General features: G+C 40.5%; 2 protein-coding genes across 4 annotated transcripts in view; one reads left to right on the plus strand and one right to left on the minus strand.

Moving 5' to 3' along the window:
* The window catches only part of plxnb2a.1 (plexin b2a, tandem duplicate 1), a 230569-nt gene that overhangs the window by 189340 nt on the left and 20787 nt on the right, over positions 1–20442 (plus strand). For all 3 annotated transcript variants that reach the window (XM_085252985.1, XM_085252986.1, XM_085252987.1), the window contains 11 exons: positions 6547–6683; positions 6940–7122; positions 8143–8254; positions 10823–11038; positions 11131–11214; positions 14659–14754; positions 15206–15342; positions 15435–15535; positions 17876–18105; positions 18572–18753; positions 18845–18911. In XM_085252985.1, the coding sequence (XP_085109111.1) occupies positions 6547–6683; positions 6940–7122; positions 8143–8254; positions 10823–11038; positions 11131–11214; positions 14659–14754; positions 15206–15342; positions 15435–15535; positions 17876–18105; positions 18572–18753; positions 18845–18911 (1545 nt within the window). The remainder of the gene's footprint in view (positions 1–6546; positions 6684–6939; positions 7123–8142; positions 8255–10822; positions 11039–11130; positions 11215–14658; positions 14755–15205; positions 15343–15434; positions 15536–17875; positions 18106–18571; positions 18754–18844; positions 18912–20442) is intronic.
* LOC146555464 (uncharacterized) lies at positions 13365–14512 on the minus strand (the record flags this gene model as incomplete). The annotated part of the gene is made up of 1 exon (XM_085252769.1): positions 13365–14512. A coding segment is annotated over one exon (630 nt), but the record flags the coding sequence as incomplete, so codon positions are not given.

The following is a 20442-nucleotide window of genomic DNA, read 5'->3' on the forward strand; positions in this document are numbered from 1 at the left end:
CAAGTAGGGTAAAGTGTCTTGCCCAGGGACACAACGACACAACGACCAGGACAGAGAGCCCAGGGATCGAACCGGCGACCTTCCGGTTACAGATGCGATTCCCAACCCCCTGAGCCACTATCTACTCACCTTTTAAAAATATAGAGATGACAATAAAATGTTCTTTAGAAAATAAAAAATAAATAAATAAATAATACTATAAAAACTTAACTAAAGGTTTGAACTGTCACTTGAGAATATACCATACCAAAAACAAAAGGAAATGAATTGTTGAAGTTCACAAGTGTCAGGAATTGGAGTGAAAAGTATGATCAAGAATGTCAAAAAGCCACACAGTACAAAACCAGCCTGGCAGAGGAAGGAAATTAAAGATTACAAAGACTCTAGTAAGACATGTGTCCAAAGACCCCAACACAACTGCCACCTGACTGACACCCATTAACGACTTAGCCAAGTCAGGAATTGTAGTATAAAAAAGTAAAAACTCAAACTCTCTACAGAAATGGACTGTGAGGTCGCAGACCAAGAATAATACTGCAGAAGAAGATGTTCTTAATCCAGACTGAAAGTGACAATTATTCACACTGGAAGCTAAACTAGACTAAACTGGAGCTCTTTGATCACAGCGATGGTGCTTAGAAAGAAGGCTACAACCTAAAGATCAGCGTTTCTACAGTGAAACACGGTGGTGGGAGTATTGTGCTGTAAAAAATGAGAGCCACATATGAGGATATTCGTTTAAAGTTTTGATAGAACAGTAGCAGTATAATGTAAGTGGATATCAGGCCCTTGTAGAGCAAAATTCAGTATTTTGGTCTAAATAACCCAAAATGTGACGTCCACATATGTGGACGCCAGGTCCTAGGAGGTTAAAGAAAACCTCAAGCTGTCAGCAGCTAAACTGGGACCCAAAACATGCATCACTCCTGGTGAAGGAGTAACATTACTCACCGGCCTGCATAAAGCCGCGACTTGAATCCCGTTAAAGATCTGTGTGGTAAACAGAAGACCAAGGTTCATACTGGAAGGCCTTTAAATCTGGAGGCACTCGTGAAGCGCTTTAAAAAAAAAAAAAAAAAAAGCAGTCATTTTCATTGGGGGCAAATACTTCTGTCCCCGGTGGTTTTTAAGCAAGACAATTCAGTCTTTGTGTCCGAGTCTGAGTTTTGTTTTTATTTTGTTTTTTGTTTTTTTGGCACCAGGTGCTTTCCAGTGTCCATTTGGAGTTTTCATGTTCAGCTTTCATTGTGGTGTAAAGTGACAGAACCATCACGGAGGATTCAGAAACCTGTGCTTTTTAAAAAAAATTACAAACAGGCTTTCTTCCTTTACTCCTCAGTTACATTAGAGTAAACGCCTTCAGATGACTATAAAGACAGTTAAATGTTCCTGAATGGTTGGAGCTGTTCAGCCTAAGCTTTAAAGTTTCTGTGTGTCACGAGGACAGACTAATAAGCTCGTCTGGGTTATAATTGATGTACAAATGACTAATTACTGCAGCTGACAAATGCTGACCTTTGATGTGAATGAGCCTGATGCTGCCTCATTTGAATTCCACATCGATTTGTTCAGATTTCCATCTGCTGCAACTCCCCTAGTGAGTGTCTCTGGGTTGGAGTTTGTTTCCTTTTAACGTGAAGAACTGTCTGCATTCCCTTTGTCTCTCCCACCGAATACACTTCAGTTGCTGCTGCCTCCCGCACTGCTGTTTTCTCTGTGTGTTCAACTTCCAACCAGGCAGAGTTGTTATGAGTTTGCCTGTCGTTGGGGATATTTATTTTTGTGCTTGCAGCGCTGTCTGCCAGAACAACGAGAACAAATCTGCAACAGCAACGAGCCGAATGCTTAAGTGCGTCTCAGCAGCTGCACATGTGCTACGCTCATTTAAATGATATCATAGTTCTTCTTTGCTTTGGATTCATTTTTATACTTTTTTATTTATATAAGATTCTTCTTGCATCTAAAGAAAGACGACTTAACTTGATCATTTTGAAGGCTCTTTGTGCTGGGGTGTAAACCAGGCATAATATTTGCTCTTGGTTTGGTTGTCCTGTCAGGACTGTACAGAACCTTCCAGTATAACAGAAACCCCTCCAGCTGACCCGCACAGCACAGAAGTAGAAAACGTGCCTGACAGTGAAGCTCGGCCATGACACGGATTTTTATTTTCTTTCTTTTAGTTGTTATTCTTAGTTGTTCTGCTGCCTAAATACCACAGGGTCGAGTTATTGAGTTATTGAGCTGCATAAAATTTACGATCTGTGTGAGTTCGAGATCAAAGCGTTTGTACCTGCAGGACAGCAGCTGGAACATAATGAAGTCTACACGGTTAAAGTTTTCTCTTCACTTCTCATTTTTATTCTTCTCTCTCTCTGCTGCTCGGTTTGACAGATCTGGGAGCTTTTGTTTTTATCATCATAAATATTATTATTGTTATTTTACTCTCCAGAAGCTTTAAAAAAGTGTTTGCAGTTTGAAAACTTGATTTAAGAGTTAAATACAAACATCGGTCCTTCTGAAATTCTCCCAGAGGCATGGAGACATACTCAAAGGAGTCAACCTGTAAAGGAGACTCTCTCTTCCTTTATGTTAGTACCATTATAGATTATTTATATAAAATAGCCACAGCCTCATAACTCTTTAGTTTGGATTTTATGATTTCTGTCACTGGAAAATATTGTTTTGGTGAGACGGAAGTGACGGTATAGTTGCAGCATTAAAGTGATAATACTTAATGAATCATTAGTTTTAAGTACTTTAAGTATACAGGGAGTGCAGAATTATTAGGCAAATGAGTATTTTGTCCACATCATCCTCTTCATGCATGTTGTCTTACTCCAAGCTGTATAGGCTCGAAAGCCTACTACCAATTAAGCATATTAGGTGATGTGCATCTCTGTAATGAGAAGGGGTGTGGTCTAATGACATCAACACCCTATATCAGGTGTGCATAATTATTAGACAACTTCCTTTCCTTTTTTGCAAAATGGGTCAAAAGAAGGACTTGACAGGCTCAGAAAAGCCAAAAATAGTGAGATATCTTGCAGAGGGATGCAGCAGTCTCAAAATTGCAAAGCTTCTGAAGCGTGATCATCGAAGAATCAAGCGTTTCATTCAAAATAGTCAACAGGGTCGCAAGAAGCGTGTGGAAAAACCAAGGCGCAAAATAACTGCCCATGAACTGAGAAAAGTCAAGCGTGCAGCTGCCAAGATGCCACTTGCCACCAGTTTGGCCATATTTCAGAGCTGCAACATCACTGGAGTGCCCAAAAGCACAAGGTGTGCAATACTCAGAGACATGGCCAAGGTAAGAAAGGCTGAAAGACGACCACCACTGAACAAGACACACAAGCTGAAACGTCAAGACTGGGCCAAGAAATATCTCAAGACTGGTTTTTCTAAGGTTTTATGGACTGATGAAATGAGAGTGAGTCTTGATGGGCCACATGGATGGGCCCGTGGCTGGATTGGTAAAGGGCAGAGAGCTCCAGTCCGACTCAGACGCCAGCAAGGTGGAGGTGGAGTACTGGTTTGGGCTGGTATCATCAAAGATGAGCTTGTGGGGCCTTTTCGGGTTGAGGATGGAGTCAAGCTCAACTCCCAGTCCTACTGCCAGTTTCTGGAAGACACCTTCTTCAAGCAGTGGTACAGGAAGAAGTCTGCATCCTTCAAGAAAAACATGATTTCCATGCAGGACAATGCTCCATCACACGCGTCCAAGTACTCCACAGCGTGGCTGGCAAGAAAGGGTATAAAAGAAGAAAAACTAATGACATGGCCTCCTTGTTCACCTGATCTGAACCCCATTGAGAACCTGTGGTGCATCATCAAATGTGAGATTTACAAGGAGGGAAAACAGTACACCTCTCTGAACAGTGTCTGGGAGGCTGTGGTTGCTGCTGCACGCAATGTTGATGGTGAACAGATCAAAACACTGACAGAATCCATGGATGGCAGGCTTTTGAGTGTCCTTGCAAAGAAAGGTGGCTATATTGGTCGCTGATTTGTTGTTGTTTTGTTTTTGAATGTCAGAAATGTATATTTGTGAATGTGGAGATGTTATATTGGTTTCACTGGTAAAAATAAATAATTGAAATGGGTATATATTTGTTTTTTGCTAAGTTGCCTAATAATTATGCACAGTAATAGTCACCTGCACACACAGATATCCCCCTAAAATAGCTAAAACTAAAAACAAACTAGAAACTACTTCCAAAAACATTCAGCTTTGATATTAATGAGTTTTTTGGGTTCATTGAGAACATGGTTGTTGTTCAATAATAAAATTATTCCTCAATACAACTTGCCTAATAATTCTGCACTCCCTGTATTGTTGCTCAAGCTTTTGCACTGTAACTTAAGTAGGTTCATAACTTTTAATGAAGGATATTTTTTCACTGTTTCACTTATTTGATACAAATTGATGCCGTGTCACATGATGCATCTTTATTCAGGCACAGGGCTGCATATGAACCTAAAATAGTAAAAGTTTCTACTCCAGTTATCATATAAGATGATTTTGTAGAAGGCCAGCCTCGCCTTATTCCTGCTCACATTTCTTGACTTACTTGCTTCCTTATGAATATGTGTGTTATGTGTCCATTTCCAGGAAGTTTGTTACACCTGCTGATTTTTGTAAATGTGTAAAGCGTTTTGGGGTCCTTAGGGACTAGTAAAGCGCTATATAAATACAGGCCAGTTACCATTTTAGTGTTTTGTTTGTTTTTTTAAACTTTCAAATATTGCATAACAAGACCAAACTGAAAACGTGTGGGCAATTTTTTTTCTCACTCTTAACTAACTAAAGCTTTTCATTGAACTACCAAATAAACAAATTGGTACTCTCTGTCTGGTCAGACACGTGGCAACACTTCTGTTTTGTTCGTATTTAACAAAATAAAAATGCAAACATAAGTGTACGCGTTAGTTTTTGACTGCTAGTGAAAATTGTTTTCTTTACAAATAACTCTCTCACTGAACTACCAAACCCTCAACATGTTTGTACTCCCTGCTTATATTGTCTTCATATTAAATAACTTTTTGCTTTTTAAAGAGCTTATTTTAACATTGCATTCAACAACAAATAAATCCTCCCTAACAAAAAAGTTACTTCAAGGGCCAAATTGTATTACATTTCTTCATGTCCATATACGGACTGCAAGTAGGGGTGATGTGGGCTACAAGTGGCCCCCAGGCAGCGAGTTCTAAATCAAACATAAGTTTGAAGAGTCATTTTGTAAAATGTATTTTGAAAAATAAAATGTATTTTTTTGCAACATATTTCCACAAAAAGTGTAAAATTAAAATTTCAAATTGATTTAAAAATCCCCCACAAAATACAAATTACTTGAATCATTCTTAACTTGAAGAATACGTATAAAGATTTGGCAAATTGTCCAGTTTTTAAGGTTTTTATCACATAAATTCAGTAATTACAGTAACACAGGTACATGGTTTCGCTATAATGAAGCAGTTCTGACTGCAGCCGATCACTCTGTTGGTTTCATAATGTTAACAAGCTAAAGTGTGGTTTTGTACATGGTGTACCTGAACCTGCTGCTTTGCTCTTACAGCCAGGTGGTGCAGCATATGTTTATGGTGCCGGCATTTAAGTAGCAGCCATCTGGAGTAGCCTCCTATAGACTTAGCCTGTTGAGAGGTTTTTATAAACGCAGCGTTCTTATCAACAGATGTAAATTGTCCTCTAACTGTTTGATCCTTCAGTAAAACCTTCAGTTGGTAAACAAATGGGCTGATTTTGTTGTTCATTAGTAGAATAGATTCACTTGTTTGCTTTTATTACAGTTAAATTAAAACATGATTACTCTAATGTGCTTAACGTTTTTAATCAAAGGAAAAAATGATGAAATAAAACACAAACACAGCGGACGTCCGTGCTTGTGTTCCAGCTGTAGAGTTTATTAACATTTATTACATATACACTCTTATGCAGCGGTCTCCAACCTATTTTGCGCCACGGGCCGGTTTATGCCCAACAATATTTTCACAGACTGGCCTTTAAGGTGTCGCGGATAAATACAACAAAAAAAATAGTATCAGTACCGAAAAAATAAGATTTATTCATAACACACATGAAAAGACCCAGGAAAACAGAGTTAACGATAAAAATCATAAAATAACGCTAAAAACCGATAAAAATCCTGAAAACCATACATTTCACACCCAAGCCTCAACTCTCGCGGCCCGGTACCAAACGACTCGGCCCGGGGGTTGGGGACCGCTGCTCTTATGTGATCCGTCCTAAAGTCAGTATTTTCGTCATTATATCAAGTAGAAAAGAAGGCAAATAATTTCCTTACCTATTCAGTCAAACGTGATCTGAACTTTTTTTTTTCAAACTGCTAAAGTAAATGTACAAAATGTAGAAACGTAAAAAGACACAAATGTGATTAAATGAATATATGAAATGTATGTACATGCATAGTAGCCTCTGTAATAGAAAGTGTCCACATATTGTATGAAAATTGCAGCATATTCCCATTAAAGTTACTGAGTTTGGTCATTTTCTCCCTGTTCTCTGTGCAGGACCCCGAACCGAGAACAGTCATGCCAGAGAGGGGTCCAGCAGCTGGAGGGACGGTGATCACGATCGGAGGCAAAGACCTGGACACGGCGACTAAAGAGGACGTTGCTGTGACAGTGGGAGGAGTTCCCTGTGAAGTGTAAGTGGCACCTGGTAAAGGAAAATGCAAATAGAACCAGAAACAAAAAAATAAAGAGAATAGATGGACCTGAAACCCATTTATATTCATAAATATTTTCTTTTGGTTCTTCAAGATCAGTAAATACAACATAGAAAATGAGTCAGTCGCACAGTTTCACAGAGTTCATGAACTTTTTCCATCCATTTAGGGATCATATTGCTTTTCTTGTTTCTCGAGTCAGCCTATGTTCTTACTCTTCCTTCCTCCTCTTCAGCCTTTCATTCGGCACAGAGATTACCTGTAAGACTGGCAGGTATCGTGGGCAGAAGGTCCCATCGGACCGCTTAACAGTGACTGTGAAATACGGGACGAACACCACCAAAGACATCCACGGAGCCTATCAGTACTCGGAAAACCCCAAGATCACGGAATATAACCCCAAAGCCAGCTTCATATGGTGAGTGTGAACACATCACACGCACAGTTTTGCTTGTTTGAGTGAGTAACAGCCCTCAAAAGGACGCCTGACACAGATGTAGATGATGAATTCAAGAAAAGTGTAAACTTGTAAATTGTAAATTTGATCTGTGTATCTTTAAAGGTCATCACCTTGTGCGTTGCTTGACCACTGCTGCTTTGAAATCAGTCTCTCAAAATAAAATTTGGGTTTTTGAGTTTGGAATGGAAGTTGGATGAGGCGTGTATTCAAATTACAGACACATGTAAGTGGTTATATCTGGGATTCCAGAGATGGATCTAAAACTACAAGCAGCACTGGAAGTGACCCAGAGCAGCAGATTGGCGCAGTCACCTATATAGTTTTCATGGAGCACGCCATGTTGCAAATACTTGCTAACTAATAACCAATCGGTAGTGCAACTTGAAAAAGAGCAATACAAACAGGAGGAGGATGGAAACTGTTCACCTTCAAAGTAGAAAGTTATGCCTTACCACTGTAATCAACACATTTGAAAGGCACCATTTTTACTTTGAAGGTGAATCGTCTTTATTTCCAGTTAGCCTCAAACCTTTAGTGAATAGCTAGTGAGTGTTTGGATACAAGTCGGCATCTTGCAAACTGTGGGTGGCTGCAGGATTCTGCCACAGAGGTTTTTGGTTTAACAATACCTCTGTGACCATTTTCACCTAGCAACATTAACTGCAGGGAGTTTTCCAGCTGGTTGCCAACTGCTCTCTAAGCCTTTGACTGGTACACCATCAGTCTACAGCCTTATTCGAATAAAAACTCTGTAATGGTAAAAAGAAAACAACAAAGCCAGAAACATAAAGTACTCCATGTGAGGCATTTTTGTGTTGAGGTTAAAGGATGTAATAAAGTTGTCTCACTTACATTTAAATTTGCTGTTATTAAGCATTTGAGAAAATAAAGAGATGGAGTGAAGCTAAAACCTCGCCCAGATGTAAATCCAAGTCCTTAAAATTGTTTATAAGCTTATTCTTGATTATTTTTGTGTAGCGGTGGTCGAAAGATTGTGGTGTCTGGAAGCGGGTTTGATCTCATCCAGAGAGCCATGATGAAAGTCCAGCCCTCCCCTGACGAGTTTTCACACAATTCACCGCCTGAAGAGGTAAGAGCTGGTGTCATCACACCACGAAAAAGCAGTGGTTGGAGACAGCCTTGCAACCTAAATGAACTTGCAGCCTTGTTGCCTTTGAAATGGTTGCTTTGAAGACGGGGATCAGGTCTGTGGCCACTCACTGTCAGTTACTGTCACTGAGGCATCAAAGTGGCAATAAAATCGCTAGAAAGCAGTCAGTTTGCAATTAAATGGGGTAAAATTTGGCAGTGTATTTGTGGTAATATGGACATTAACTGACAGATCAGCAGCATGCAGATAATTTCTCATTAACTACTTACATCCAGACAGCCAATACCTCAAAAAATTTGAAACGGAAATTCAGAAATCTTCCACAAATAGTTACATTGATGACAAATGACGAAAGCACTCAGCAAACCCTGCTTTCATACAGGAATATAGCTTCATACAATCAGTATTATAGTTGAGTTAAGAGCCCTTTTCTGCAAAGAGACTTGTTGCAGACGAGCTGTGCTCATTGGCACAAACAGACTCATTTAATTGCAACATGTTTGCAGTTGGTTTATAAATGACATTGCAGTTATTAAGAAACCTTTGCAAAAATGTCTGTGATTCCTGCAGATGTTTGGAGACGAGTTGCCTGAATGTGTAACTGATTTATATCTACTACAGTGGAATTATGTGTGATGTATTATTAAGCTCTCATAAGTAGTAATATACCTAATAAGCACCTAGCAAAGTGCTAAATGGTATCTGATTATTCTGCTTCTTGTGTTTGTTTTGTTTTTTTGTCAACATGATGAAGTGTATCAGTGTACCAACACAGGCATAACAATACAGTAGCTTAAGCACTTAATAGTGAAATAAAGGAGTGTCAAATCGAAGAATAAGAATTTGCAAAACCGATTCAACTTCATTTTCCACAAGAAAAGATAAATGACCAATTACCCTTAATTAATCTTTTCTTTAAATTTCCGTAAAAATTAACGCTGCTGTTGTGTGTTCTTTAGAAAATTGTATTTGCTTTCATTTAAAAATGTCATATTGAATGGGTTAAAATACATGTGTCATTGTATTTGTGTGAATCTGGAACATTGTATGTTAGTGGACATCAGCAAAACTGCTCATTTAGATCCGTAGTGTCTGGGTAAATTGTGACTCAAAAGGGGCATACGTAGAGTGTGTCTTTATTATAACTAGTAAGGCATTACAATATGTGGCCAGTTTTACTGACAGCGCAGTGTTGTACAATTTAAATGAACAAATAATTGCTAAAAATAGCCAAGTATTCACCGTTTTCGTCTTATATTTTGATCTTTGTGAGAAAACATCCATCGCGAGAGATGGTAAGACCACGTTTCTTTAGAATTACTTGGGGCGAAATGTGCAGTCAGTGTGACTGTGAGGATGTTTTTAATAAATGCAGAGTGTCAGCTTGATGTACGTCAGTCTGCAGCCTCATCTGCCGCTTGTTCTCGCCGAGCCAAAAGCCTGAGACTGAGGGAACAGAGCAACGCTGCTATTTCACTGCTGAATAGCTTTGAGTGACAGAGACTCTTAGGAAAGATTCACTGCAGGGGAGAGGAGGTGAAGTCGTTTTATTGTCACTTCATCAAAAGCTGCTGTCTGAACCGGGAAGAAAGAGAGGGAGACTCAGTGGGGAGGCAGAGATGGGGGAGAAAAAGGAGTATGGGAAAGAGACAGAGGAGGAGGAAATATGAAGAAAAAGTTAAACCTGCGCTGTGATTCACTGCCATCAAACTGTCTGCAGGTTAAAATAGAAAAAGCTGAATTTAATCTGACAATAATCGATTTTTTGTCCACTCGAGGGCAGCAGAAAAGAGGCTGTTTTCTGTATTTGAATATGTAGATTTTATTGGACATTCTGCTCACAATCTGACACCATTTCAATAATGAATTTTGGCAAGCTAGACTTCATATTTAATGAAGAATAAAAACTCTTTTTGGGTTCCTTGTTTTTGTCCATGTATGGTAGTCATCTCTTGACACTTTAAACTCTAAGCTAAAGACTTGTAATGAATAGAAATCCAACAATCCAACAAAAGCACAGAGCTCAGAGAGGCCAGCCTCCTTTTCACTTTTTTAAGCTCTGTTTTTGGTCTCCACACACTCAGTGTTCACCAGCTACTGAAAACAAACAAAATAATTAAATACGTTATATATTGAACACCTGCCATTACTCGCTGGGACACTTGGAGGTTGAAACAACCTATATACCTGACTCTGATTGTTTGGTTGTACAGCCAGGAATTATCTGACAGCCCTGTTATCTACTAGGTATCTCCTTGTATCCTTGTAGCTCCTATTTTGGTCTCCACCGCCTTCTCAGGGAACTTTTGGCTTTATAGAAGCTAAATGCTCCACAGTAAAAACATCATTATAAAGTCTTTTTTTTTTTTTTTAAATCAGCTGACAGATGTGTTTTTGTTTTTGAAGCAACCAAAGCCGGGGAAAGTTTTAGGTCTGGTGTAGAAGATTTTTACAGAAAGCCGATTCTTTGAGCTTTACACACGCCTGGCTCGTGCTTCAGCTGTTCTCACTCTGAATAATTTCACTCTTTTTCTTTTATTTGTCTAGTTTGTGCAGGAGGCTCTGAGCAAGAACGACACAGTCCTCCAGTTTTACTCCCCGATAGTGAACTCCAGCTACGAAACCCTCTCTCAGTCTCTCAGGATTTACCTCCAGCTGGACAATGTGATCGAGGAGCTGAAGAGCTTCAACTATCACCCCAACCCCACCTTCAACGAGCTCGCCAGGAACGTCATCACAGAGACCGGCATTATCATCGTGACTGTGAGCACTGATTGCTAGAGATGCTCTTAAAATCCCCTCTTTGACTATTTTTCTGTAAATGGAGCTCACTCTCATTTTCTCACTTTTGCCAGGGTTGGGGTTTCTCCAAGGCGATGACAGCCAAAGAGGCCCAGGCGTTTGTTGGAGATGCCTCGTGTCACGTAAACATACTGCAGGTAAACACTGTCTGTTTGAGGAAAGTTTATAATGGCTTTATAATAAGTTTACACTGTAAACATGGAGCTGATGTTCACATTTTATGAAATGTGGAGATATGAGACGGTCGTGTTATCCATGTCTAACACTGCGTGGCTGTTGGCTAAACTGAGAGTATGAGTATGAGTCTGCCACGTCTGTCTTCCCACAGACATACAGGCTTCTAAAAATGCAGCATTAGGACACACTCAACACTTGATCTCTCCTTTGGAAACAATTCAGTGAAGGCGCCGTCTCTTGATGAGTAGACTGCAAAGATGTTACGATGACAAAAACAAAACATCTTCCAAATCTTTAGTTCTGATGCACCATGTGAAAATACAGCTAAAACATATTTCCTCCCGGTTTATCTGCTTTTGTTGTATGAGCAAAACAAACACCACAATTTCCTTTTAGTTAATGCAGCGTGTTGTGTCACATTCCAGCTCCTTATATTTTTGGACTCTACTTGGATTTTAGTTTTTGCATCATACAGATTAAAGAGAAAAAATCCTCACTCATCTAAAACAAGCCGTTTTAGCCTGTTTTTCTTTAAGACCTGCGTGGGCTCCCTCTTGCCCCTCTGCTGGCTTCCAAAAACAGAAATCAATATTTCTAAGAATGTTTTGATCTGATTGGTTGACATTTTGGCCACTCTGTTATAAATATCTATTTGGATACTGAGCAAAAACCTCTTTATGTTGCTTCCAAGGAGCCAGAACTTCTTGTTATTTTAAAATGGTCCTGGTTTTCTTGTTCTCCAGACTTTATGAAGATCTTTCACCTTTTTTGTTTTTTGGGCGGAGCATCGGCTGCTTTTTTTACTCACTTTCAATCCAGGTCTTGTACCTGCCCATTTTCAGACGAATGCTTGTTGGTCACAGCACCTTAACTCTGACCTGTGAATCACTCAAGCATAAAAAGGCACCTAACTCGTGGGATGAACCAATGTTGTTAGCAAAGAATCAAATCGTTACTAGCAGGCTGTTGCAAAATACGTAATTTGTTCCCATTTCTTCAGTTAAATCACTAAAAAAATTCTCAATTTGACACCATTCGACAGACATAAAATATTCTTCCACTAACTAAGTGATTCCCAAAGAACTATTGGCTTGAAACCTGCCATATTTCAAGATGGTGTCAAGTGTATCTTGATATATTTGACAAAAGAAGAGATAGTGAGCCTTAAAAAAAACCCATCTACAGCATGTGATCCACATCTGAAAGTTGTGTCCTTAAGAAACAGGAAAAAAAAAAAGAGCAAACACGTGATGTAGGACCTGAGAGAAACATCTTGACCTTCAGATGATCCATCTGCTGTTTACTGAAGCCTCATCAGAAATGTTCTCAGTGGAAGGGCAGCTGTCAAGAAGCCGTTCTTAAGGAAACGTACCATTCTTCAGTATGAGAATGATCTCAAACACACTCTTAATGCAGTAAAAGCATACCAGACCACAGACCACAGCGTTGTTGAAGCAGTGTGGAATCATCTTGAGAGGGAACAGAACAAACGGCAGAACCATCAAAGAAGAGCTTTGAATGTCCTTCAAGAAGCCTGGAGAACTATTCCTAAAGACTACTTCATTTACTTCAGTCGGTTTTAGAAAACTCAAGCCGTGTTGAAGAATAAAGAATTTCAGGCTCACTACAGTTGAATTTTGGCCTTGTATTTGTATTTGTTTGCTAAGAAATGAAGGATGACTCAAGACTTTTGCATTAGTACAGAAGATAAGTGAAACTAATAGGTCCCCTTTAATTTTTATGAAAGTGTTTCTTCTTGTACTTGAGAACAGAAGCAGCATACAGGCAGTTAATTGACTGCAGTGGGTGTAAAACGATTAAACCAACAGAAATTATTGTGCTAATCGCAGCTGTTGCTACCTCCCTTTCTGTTCCCTTCTCTTGCACTTTAAATTGATAAAGTGAATGAAACGTGCTGGTTTATAGATTTTGTTTTTTGAATACCAAGATCAATCTGAGGGGCTGCAAAATTATCAGGTAAGGAAAAAAGAGGGGAAATGAGATGAGAGATGAGATAGCCTTTATTTGTCAGTTGCAGGTCTTTTGCCCACAACCGAGATGACAGACCTTGCCAATCGTACATACAATACACAAACATCACATTGGGGAGACAGGTCAGGCCATGTAGCGAGGAAAAAAAACATCGAAATGTGTAACACAGAAGGATAATACAGGAATGCACAGATATCAACACACCATAGCACAATAAACACAGACAGCAACATGGGAAAGAGTTCCAGTGTGTACATCTGATCTGCAATCTTTCCACTGTGCCTCCAACTGACCCGATGTCCACATCAGAGGGGAGGTAAGCGTTGGAGGTGGCGCTGGATCCGGGGTAGGGAGGGTGATGCGTCAGTGAGTGCTTATCAGTATCAGTATATGTATGTGTGTGCGTGTCCAGAGTTCAGCTGAGACGGTGTCCTTCGCCCTGCCAGGCTAAGTAAACAGTCTTCCAGCCAACCCAGGTGGCCTTGTAGGGAATGGGAAGGAACAGACTCAACACAGTCGTTATCAGGGTGTTTTGTTCAGCTCCGGCCTTGAGCCCACAGCTGGCGCCGAAGGGGTATCCGCATTATAATGGTGATTTTTCTTTTACAAACAACTCATGAGAATTTCATGCTGTTTTTAACACTCCGACACCGACACTGGTCTCTCAATCTCCCGTTGGATACCTGCAAGTTTCTCCGTGATGTTATTTACCTTCAATTCCGTGGTCTTTTCACTCTTTTGCTCACAGAGCAGATTCTGAGACCGCACAACTGCAGCCAACTGATCCGCGATGTAATCCAGCTTCCGCCCAGAGGTATTGTTCCGAGTGGATTCTTCCCTGGTGTAATCCAATATACGCTCAGAGGTGTTATTCTGAGCCTTCACTGCAGCCGTTAGCGCCTCCAAGCTCTTAACCATGCTGCATTCAGTGAGCCCATTCTGAGAAGTCGCACCTCGTCCCATCGTTTCAATCCCAGCGGGCAGCCTTGGGGGTGTTTGAACAGCCAGTTCTGCTTTCTTAATTCTCTGATAAGCCAGGGCCAAGCCAGCTCCGATCAGCAAGAACCCTGTTATCATGGTTCCGAATAGGTAGATATCTTCAGCGTCCTCGATCGACAGTCCCGCCAGGCACACGATCCTCCATGTCTGCCACCCGTCCATCGTGTATCCGGCAGGGAAAGTCCCTCCAGGGCACTCGGGCTCTCCCGAGCCCAGACTTCTCGTTGAGAAAAGGGTGTCAATAGCATTCAGAGACCAGCTGATCAAATATGTTCCAAACAAACTGTTTTGTTATTGTGACTCCAAAAAACTGTGAACATTTATCAGAATCTGTGTATTATATTTAGTGATGCTCCACTAAGCATGTGTTTAGTTCACCTGTGTGACTCTTCATTCCTGTGGGCCCGGTACAGGATGATAAGCTGATACTGGAGGCGCCTTCATCCCAGCCCAGAGCCAGATCTAAACGTCAGCGCAGAGACACAGTCAACGACCTGCTGGAGCTGGTGGTGAGCATGTGACGTTTTAAGCACTTTGGCAGCCAGGAATGATGCTACTGAAGGACATAGGGAAAGTACAGAGCTTCTTACGCTAGTCTTTCAGATCCTGTAAAAGAACAGCACTGTTGCTTCACAGCAAACCCACACCGGGCTCTTTGGTCTGATGTTACCACGCGGGTTCTCTTCATATCAAATAACATGCTGGGTTAACCCTGCTGATCTTGGCACAGGACGTGCTTGCAAAAGAGTTTTTTATCTCAAGCTTTTCACTTACTTTCCATGTTAACGCTCAGCAGTGAAAGAATATGGTTTGTGTTAAGCCTTCAGTAGGACAAGACTACATCAGAGTTTAAGAAGCAGATCCACTGAGTCTCATATGGAAGAAAATGTTTACAACAATGAAGATATAAAACAGAGAGAGGAGAGCTTTCAGGTTCAGCAGCATGTTGTCTGTCTCCAGGTGAAATTTGGCCACGGCGAGTGGGTTGTGGGTTCGGTCTACTACTCAAGAAAAGACGACATTCCTCTGGCTATAATCATCCCGGCGGTGATCATACCGATGCTGCTGTTCATCGCCGTGTCAGTCTACTGCTACAGGTTAGAAGAATATGAGGTCAAATAGACAAATTAATTGTTGCGTGTGCCAATAAACACGCTCCCTTTTGCTTTTTGGGTCTGTAAACAAACAGGAGGAAGAGTCAGCAGGCAGAACGGGAATACGAGAAGGTGAAGCACCAGCTGGAGAATCTGGAGGAGAGTGTCCGAGATCGCTGCAAGAAAGAGTTCACAGGTACTGAGCCTCACCTGAAAGCTGTGAAGTCACAGGTCTGGTGTTTGTGGCGAGAGTGATCACTGAAGCCGTGTACATGTCTGTTATGAATTATTGTTTGGTTTTGATGGAAGTGTCTCAGCATTTTCAGAACTGTACAAGTCTGTTCTTATCTCTGGAAGAAGTGATGGCGGTGGAGCTTTAAAAGGTTTAAAAGAAGCAATGGACATTCTAAAAGCATTAACATTAAAAGAAGACATTCATCAATTAACTTACAGTATTGACACTGACTCTCTTAAAGACTGAACCCGGCTGTAAACTCTGTGTACTTCCATGTACAAAGCTGAATTTTGTCTGCATCTCGTCACCCGTTGGGTTCACAGATTGGAGCACATCACCACTTTGGCACTCTGTGAACCTCTGCCAGCGGAGGTCAGCAGATCGTGCAGCGCTTTGGCTCAAACATCAGAATATTTCCCTTCAGGCCTTCGGTGGAGCTTTTTTGGCTTCATCTGACGCCTGACAAGGAACTCTGTTTAGGTCAGCAGGCCCTGAAAGCAGGTGTCAGTCAGGTGTCCATATTTATAAAGATGGAGACAAATAAACACACTTTAATTAATGGACTGGTTCAAGAAAATCATAAAAATATGAGTGCTCTGATGAAGCTTTGAAGCCCATGGGAGGCTCAGTCTTCTTCCAGTACGTACAGAGGCGAGGCGTTTCTCCAGTGTGAATACGCCTATAATCTTTTCCCATTCTTGGTACACCACTGTGGTGTTGGTGCATACCGTATCTGCTGCCATTTGAGTTTGTTAACTTCTAAATATCTGCATTTTGAACATCGTGGAAACTATAAAGAAGTTTGGCTATTCCATTTGTTTATGTTACGCTTCTTAATTACAGTTACAGCTTGTTTTTTCTTGTTTATATGTGAGAGCTGCTTAATTAGCTCATGCTGATTAATGGGAGTCTTCACATTGGTTTACCATCAGAGATGGGAGAGACGCACTAATGATTTTCATGGTGACAAAAGGTGCAATAACAAAGCGAAAAAACAAACATAAAGCACTCAGGGTGACTGTTACCTACCATGAAATGTTCCTATAATTTTCCTGAATTTTCCTACACACAATACCACTTACAAGTTCTCTCCTATGACTATAACCTCTAACTTATTGATCTCTTCCAGTCTTTCAAAGCCTTTCCTTTAGCTGGAAAAGTGAGTACAGTCTGACTAAAGTTGTCTGCAGCTGAGAATAATCAGGATTGTTTTTGTCCTTAAGCTCTGGCCTTATTTATCAGGCAGGGATTTTCTAATGATCTAAGAATCCAGCGGTAAGCAGAGCCAATTAAGTCATGGACCCAAGTATGTTTCTGCTCCATCCAATTAAATCCGCTCATTCTAAATTCCAAATAACAAGCAGTCATAAAACTTAACAGTAGTTTCCCCATAAATGTAAGCCCCTGTTCTTTTGATAGTTTTAAAAGCCCTGTCGTGTCTCTGAGCCAAAGATTTTCACGGCCATGTCCTCCACAGCAAATTGAAGACCACTTTATACACATTTTAAATAGCAGCCACCTCGATTTGTGTAGTCTGAGGATGTCGCTTCCTTGAAGTTATAATTGGGACTGCTGGAAAAATGCATTGGAATTTGTGTCACATGCTTTGAGTGTCCAATAAGACCAAACCATTTGCATTTGATGCACCAACGCTGGAAATCAAAGTCTCTCTACATGAGTGCCATTGCATCTTGAGGTTCAAATAAAATGAAATTAGGATTTCATTCTAATGAAGTGAATGCTCTGCATATTTACAAGATATGAAAGCATGGAGACATGGGCCTACATTACCAAAGTTCTCTGAACGCCTCATGAAAAGCTTTTGAAAATGTAAATCAAATAAATTTTAAATAAAGAGAAAAAATTCAAGATGCACTGGTCCCTTCTTAAACAGTCAAGTGTGTGGACTTCACTAGAGTAGCTTAGCATGATCCTCAGTTCAAAATAATGCTTCTTTATCTTGTCCTGACCCTCAGTGAAGCCTTCAGTTTGTGGTGGCTCCTTTCTATTTAAGCCAGTTTTCTTCTGACCTGCGATGTCAGCAATATCAACTCTTATTGACATCATACAGAGCCAAGAGTGGAAAAGCTGCCTGGAACTCTGTAACTAGAGCAGTACATAAACAGATTATTGGAAATGTGTGATCTAAACATTATTGTCGCAGTATATATGAATATATACATACAGCAGAAGAAGAAATTAAGAAAAGAATATTCCTTCTGCTTTAATTTCCTGCACTACTTCTTGTTTTAACATGTTTTCACACATTTTCTGATGGGTTTTCCTTTTTGTCTCTATCAGATCTCATGATTGAAATGGAAGACCACACCAGTGACCTGAGCGAAGGTCGCATCCCCTTCCTGGACTACAAAACCTATACCAACCGAAATTTCTTCCTGCCCTCCAAGGACGGCGCCAATGACCCCATGATCACGGGAAAACTACAAATCCCAGAAGCCCGCAGGGCCACTGTGGCTCAGGCACTCAACCAGTTCTCCAACCTGCTGAACAGCAAAACGTTTCTCATAAATGTGAGTTTGAAGATTTGAAGTGGATTTTCCTCTTTCTCTTATGGGCGACCGTGGCTCAGGGGGTTGGGAAGCGTATCTGTAACCGGAAGGTCGCCGGTTCGATCCCCGGGCTCTCTGTCCTGGTCGTTGTGTCCTTGGGCAAGACACTTTACCCTACCGCCTACTGGTGTTGGCCAGAGGGGCCGATGGCGCGATATGGCAGCCTCGCTTCTGTCAGTCTGCCCCAGGGCAGCTGTGGCTACAATTGTAGCTTGCCTCCACCAGTGTGTGAATGTGAGAGTGAATGAATAGTGGCATTGTAAAGCGCTTTGGGTGCCTTGAAAAGCGCTATATAAATCCAATCCATTATTATTATTATTATTCTTCCAGCTCAGTTTTTTTTTTTATTTTCCTGCTTATTTTTCTGTCTTTGTATCTATTTCTATTCATGTAGTTATTATCATTAAATTTACTGTCATATGTGTAGTTTATCCACACGCTGGAGAGACGTCCAGACTTTAACGCCCGGTCTCGGGGTTATTTCGCCTCTCTGTTGACGGTGGCGCTGCACGGCAAACTGGAGTATTACACGGACATCATGAGGACGCTGCTGCTGGAGCTGATGGACGAGCATGTGCAGAACAAAAACCCCAAACTCATGCTCAGGAGGTGAAGACAGGACAGAGACTCGGTGGTTTATTCTGTGAATGTCGTAGTGATGGAAAAGTGATCTAATGTCTCCCTCTGTTTGTGTATCTAGGTCAGAGACAGTGGTGGAAAGGATGCTTTGTAATTGGATGTCCATCTGCCTCTATCAGTTCCTCAGGGTAACACTGATTTTCTTTTTCACTTACTCCGTGTCACTCATTCCTTTCCTTCGATTTGTTTTTATGTCCTTGTCTCTTCGATCTGTTTCTCTTTCCTGCTTTTTTCTGCCTCTCCTCTTTGTTCCTCAGTTATAATTGACTCTAATAAACTTTCCTTCCTACTGAAAGCAGATCTTAAACCTGTATTTTGTGCTTGGTGTGTGTTTTGTTTTGACCAATTTAGGATTTTTTGCTGTTTACTCTGACAGCAGCTGCAGATACGCTGTGCATTAGTTTCTATAATTTAACCCACTCATAATAAACACAGTTCATGCTTCAGCTCCAGAGAAAGTTTACACCACGGACATGCTTTATGTTTTCATAGAGACCAGCAGTTGTGCTGTGAATGTATTTATGACCCAAACTAAAAAGTTGAACATATCCAGAGAGTTCAAATTCAAACAGCAGGATACTAAATCTGAACAACAGGAAACCCACAAGACAAAAAAAGAATAACAAACTGCCTCTCACTTTTCACAAAGAAAACAAAATGTGAAAATTCACATAAAGAAAAAAGATCTGTTCAGCAGTTCAAAAAGCAGAAAAAACCTGCAACTAACAACTAAAATAAAGAAACGACTGTTGTGACTGACACCCTGACAGATCCAAAGCTTCCACATAATACAAAAGGGTCTGCAGTCCTTTTTCAAAACTCTTTTGTTTGTCTTTCATTCTGTATGTAATGGGTTTTTTTGTTTTCTTTTTCTTTTTCTTTTTTTTGGAGGGGGGGGCAGTTTGGCATAATTTGTCAGAGAAAACTGACAAATTTTAAAATATAAGTACTTTAATAATTTCAATAGTGAGAAAACAACCTTCTTTGTCTCCTTTTTATATTTAATAAACCTTAAATTCTACTATTATGATGAACACAGTTAATAAAAATACAGTATAAATTGATATTTAACTTTAGTAAACAGTTACACTTGTTATTAATAAATATACATAGATATATTTTCTTAACCAGTTATCCAACTCAGGGTTGTTGGGAATGCTGGAGCTTTTACCAGCTGTCAGTGGGTGGTCAATTCCCCAGTCTGTCATAGGGCTAGCACACAAACACAAACAGTCAATATTGAATCAGTAATTAAAGGCCCGTACAGTTGTGATCAGAAGTTTACAGCTACTCCTCATGGGCATGAGTGGTGATTTTGGACTTTGTGCAGTGTACCAACCCAGAGCGTGGTGCTACACCACCATCCTTGACAGTTGGAACAGTGTTCAAACATACATCTCATCATTGTGGCGAAACATAAAACTTTTCTCAAAGACATTTAGATCATCCGTGTGTGCAGCTACAAAATTTCAGTCGACCTTGAAGGTGTCGATTTCAGGGCAGCTCAGATTTTTCTCTCAGCACACGGTAATGTAAAACTCTTTTCCTGTGGGCAGTGACGCTGTTGTCCAGCAGGGCTATTTCTCAGCATCCTAACCAGTTTCGTATCATCCGAGAGTGGCAGTTTGGATCTTCTTTGAGACCTTGGCAAAGTAGTGA

Source organism: Mchenga conophoros, linkage group LG17 (assembly GCF_057382185.1).
Source record: "Mchenga conophoros isolate Kocher_MC1m ecotype Shallow Benthic linkage group LG17, M_conophoros_male_GT1.1, whole genome shotgun sequence".
Taxonomy (NCBI): Eukaryota; Metazoa; Chordata; class Actinopteri; order Cichliformes; family Cichlidae; genus Mchenga; species Mchenga conophoros.